At 32.8% G+C, this 4701-nt stretch overlaps 1 protein-coding gene across 1 annotated transcript; it reads left to right on the top strand.

The window, feature by feature from the left end:
• Window positions 1-3766: 3766 nt before the first annotated feature.
• Window positions 3767-4561, top strand: LOC121366633 (nociceptin receptor-like; the record flags this gene model as incomplete). Its single annotated transcript, XM_041491005.1, has 1 exon — window positions 3767-4561. A coding segment is annotated over exon 1 (795 nt), but the record flags the coding sequence as incomplete, so codon positions are not given.
• Between the last annotated feature and the right edge of the window lie 140 nt (window positions 4562-4701).

The following is a 4701-nucleotide window of genomic DNA, read 5'->3' as shown; positions in this document are numbered from 1 at the left end:
GAATAGTTTTATTTTAAACGGAAGAATCGGGTTGCAAACAGTGTTAAAACTTTGGTTGTTTGATTTTGTTGTTTTACAAATATATAATTTAATGGCTCTGATTAAAGAAGCATGTTCTAAAAAATTGGATTGTACTTGATATTTTGTTATGAAAGTATTGTAATTCATTAATGTCCCATTGTCGTCTATTAGATCTTGAATAAATATTATGCCTTTTTGCAAATACTTCATATAAATAAAAGGTTTGCCGGTTGTGTTTTTAATTTTGCTATTGTACCAAATGTTTAGGCTCATTACATCTTCATTATTATCAGGTGTTTCTTTCTGTTGAATGGTAAGCCAGCTTTGTAACACATATTTCCAAAAATTATTTCTAATTGTTGTTATTTTTAGCTGAATATAATAATCTCCATATTTAATCATATTTGTTGTCGTTAAACCTGTTACAGCTTGGAAAAGATGTGTCCATTTCGAGTTTGATATTAGAAGTCTTCTTAACCAAGTAGCTTTTAACGCAGTTGTAAAATGTCTAATGTTTAGCATTTTGATGCCTCCATTTACATAGTCTTGCATTAGTACTTCTCTTTTGAATTTTTCTGGTTTGTTTTGCCAAATAAAATTTTAAAAACATTTTAGTTATTTGTTTTGTTACTTGATCTGGTACATGTGGTAATGCAATTAATAAATGTGTTATTTTTGAAATTATTAAGGTTTTGATAACAACGACGCGACCCAGTGGAGTTAATTGTCTAGTGGACCATTGTTTTAACAGTTTATCATCTCCATTAACTTCGGTTCAAAGTTAGTTTGAATCATTTCTTCAATATTAACTGAAAAATATACTCCTAGTAAGGAAAAGGTTTCTGCACCCCATTCTAACTTCCATTTTGGATGATGAAACATATCTTTTGAATATTTTTTACTGTCTATCCAGATGATTTTTGATTTCGAGTAGTTTATGTTTAATCCAGATACGTTGGCATACAGATCTAATATTTTTAGAGTGCTATCCTGGGATTTGTGGGTTCCATCGAAAATGAAGGAGGTGTCATCAGCGTACTGCGATATTAAATATCATTGCCCGTTTACAGTTATACCTTTGATATCCTTTGAATTTCTTATTAATATAGCTAGTACCTTGGAGCAAATTATGAAAATATAGGGAGAAAGTGGACCGCCTTGTCTACAACCTCTTTCTAGTTTAAAACTTTCAGACAGAAATCCATTTTGTAAAATCCTTGATTCTAAGTTTTTATAAAATCTTTTAATCCATGATTTAATTGACATTTTAAAATTGAAAAACTCAAGTGCTTGTTCAACGAACGACCAAGAGACAGAGTCAAAAGCCTTTTCAAAATCTACCAGGAACAATAAGCCTGGAATTTTATTAACTTCTGTATATTGCATTATATCGTATATTAGTCTTATATTTTCAGCTAAAAATCGACCTTTAATGAACCCAGTTTGATCTTTTGAAATTATTTTATCTAGCACTTTTTTAATTCTGTTAGCAATGCAGCCAGAGGCAATTTTGTATATACAATTTAATAGTGTAATTGGTCGCCAGTTTTTTTAAAAGTGTTTAGGTTTATTAGGTTTTGGTATGCATGTAATAATTCCTAATTTTTGTGTGTTGGACATTTCGTTTATATTGTAGCTGTAATTAATGGATCTAACAATAAAATGCCCGAGATCCTTCCAAAACATTTTTTTTAAAACAGAAAAAAATCCATCAGACCCTGGGCTTTTATCGTTTTTCATAGTTTTAAGGAACGTTAATGCTTCTGAATATGTTATTTCTCCTTCTAGTTCCTGTGCTTCTGTATCTGTTAACTTATTAGCCTCAATGTTGTAGATATACTGGATGTTTTCGTTATTTGCTTGATTTGTTTTGGAGAAGAGTTTTTGATAAAATATTTTCGTTTTTTCTAGAATTTGTTTTTGGTCTGTTATTATACTACCATCTTCAAGTTCTAATCTAGAAATTAGTTTATTATGAAAGTTGCGTGATTCCATATTACAAAAATATTTTGTCGGCTTTTCTCCTTCTTCGACCCACTTTGCTCTACATCTAATAAAATGCCCTTTTAATTTATTTCGTCTAATTTCTATTAACTCTTTTTTTTTTCTTCTAACAAATCGGAATTAACTGTACATTCATCTTCTTCTAATACTTGTATTTCCTTATTACTCTTTAACATTTCCTATTTTCGTTTTGAATGCTGAGTATGAAATGGTTCTCCCTCTTATTTCCATTAGTAAAACTTCCAAAAACAGTCATAAAGAGGGATTGCTTATTGACATTTAATATTTGAAATGGTTTCCTGAATGGTTTGTACATATGTTTTATGTTTAAGTAAGGAATTGTTAAACTTCCATAGTCCCTTACCGGTTATAAAGTGCTGTAGCTTTAAATGTAAAACGACCCCGGAGTGGTCAGATCTATATGAGCTGTCTATTTTAACTTTTTGAACAAATTGCATTAGATTGTCTGAAAGAAGAAAAAAGTCCAGTCGAGCTTGTTTTACTGGATTTTTTTTCGCCCAAGTATATTTTTTTAACTGGGGATAGAGTTCTCGGAATGGATCTTTAAAACTATATTTTTCAAAGTTTTCTAGTAGTTTGTCTCTAGCTTTAGGGTTATTGATATGTGTATAATTATTTGTATCTAAACTTTTATTAAGTACAAAATTAAAATCACCACATAAAATATATTTTTTCGTTTCCAATTTCTTCAATTGTTTTTAAAATATTTTCATAAAAGTGCGGATTATCCTTATTAGGACCATAAATGTTGGCAAGGGTAATTCTTTCCCCCTCTATGGTTAAATCTAATAATAAGTAATTACCAAAGTATCAATTTTTATATTATGTAATTTGTACTCAAAATTATTATTAAATAAAATAGCTACACCCCTAGAGTTACTTTTATAAGAGCTAAATATGCATTTGAATCCCCACTGAGTTTGTATATATGGTTCTAATTCTTTTGTAAAATGAGTATCTTGTAAACAGTATATACAATATTTCTTTTGTTTTAAGTAATTAAGTACATCTCTCCTTTTTTCAGGATTTCCCAATCCCTGGCAATTAACTGTCATTATTTGTAAACTAGCCATGTGTACAGTCTTAAATATGGTATTTTATTCTTTATATACATGTATGTTATAATATAACTACCGATACCTATTAGGCCAGTTTGGAAATGTGTGCTTGAAAGAGAGAATATACAAAATGTACAGTAGATTAAACTCGGTATACTCAGTTTGATGTGAGCTGTTTACAAATTTTAACACGACCAGAAACACATTGAAATATTGTATAAGTTGGAAACATCTTACAATGCGGCAACCTCAGGAATGTCCCTTTAAGATGTGCAGCCATGAATGGTCTTTCTTAGGCAGTCTTTTCTGAAAACTGATCTCTGGTGACATTTCCAATTTAAATTTCCCTACTTTATTTTGGAAGAGTAAATGTAAAATATGAACCTCGTCTAGCTAATCTATTTTCGCAGAGCCTGGACAAAAACCGATTAACATAGATTATGTCGATATTTTCCATATTAAAAAAACACTCGTTGCGAATCCTCTATATATGTCACAAATAAATTATGTTACACTATTGTATGTTGTCGTTATGGTTTTATTAAAACTGTCGGTGTGTTTGTATTTTGCATTAGTGTTATAAAGTGTTGAGGCGAGAGTGTGTCTTTAATGATATGTATTTTACTTTACAGATGATACTCTGAGGACGCCGTATTTCAAGCATGTCAACACAGTCATCACTTTCGTCAAATGAGACATCCAACTTTACCGAGGCGGCTAATGGAAGCTATTCCGACGAAGAATTCAGAAAATATGATGGGCCATCTCTAGACGGTTGGCCATATTTCGATCTGCATGGCTATGGCCATTGGTCCACTGTTCTGGCTATAGCCATAATAGGTACTATTGGCAACATCCTGCAGTTCATAATGATGAGTGACTCCAAGTTATCTTCACTCTCCTACAGCGTGTACTTAAAATTCCTTGCTGTGTCTGATTCCTTGGTCCTAAGTGAAGCTCTATTTCAGCAAACTCAAATTCGTTTTAATTTGCCCATGGTTGCCGATATGAACAATGCTCTCTGTAAAATTGTCGTCGGGTACCAGGTATTCGCGATGTTGCTATCGCCATGGCTGGTGGTAGGACTTACTCTCGACAGATTCGTATGCGTCTGTTTCCCGCTGACGAGGGGAAGATTCTGCACGATGAAGAAAGCCATTGCCGTCTGTTCGAGTATGATTGCTGCAACCATCGTGCTAATTATACCCAATTTGGTCCTGACGAATTTGAAATATAACAGATGTTTACTGTCTGCCAAGATCATCTACTATTTCATGTTCGTTCGTCTGATAGCGTCTACATTGCTGCCCTGTGTTGTTATCCTCACCCTCAACATCGTTATAATCGCCCGCATCAAACGTAGCAACGAGTTTCGAAACACGTTCATAAAGAACAAGGCAGATTCTACGAAAGACAATTCAACACGCCCTCTGGTGTTAATCTCGGTACTGGCTTTCGTAACTCTCTTGCCAATCGCGACTTCAGATGCCATTGTTGCCCTGTTATTTGTATTCCTGAAGACAGGCAGGAGAGCTGCGTTATTAAGCTTAAAATTGTGGCCAGCGTTCCACATATTATACTTGCTAAATTTCGGACA

The sequence above is a fragment of the Gigantopelta aegis genome, unplaced genomic scaffold (genome assembly GCF_016097555.1).
Source record: "Gigantopelta aegis isolate Gae_Host unplaced genomic scaffold, Gae_host_genome ctg6444_pilon_pilon, whole genome shotgun sequence".
Classification (NCBI taxonomy): Eukaryota; Metazoa; Mollusca; class Gastropoda; order Neomphalida; family Peltospiridae; genus Gigantopelta; species Gigantopelta aegis.
This window is presented reverse-complemented; position numbering and strand designations above follow the sequence as displayed.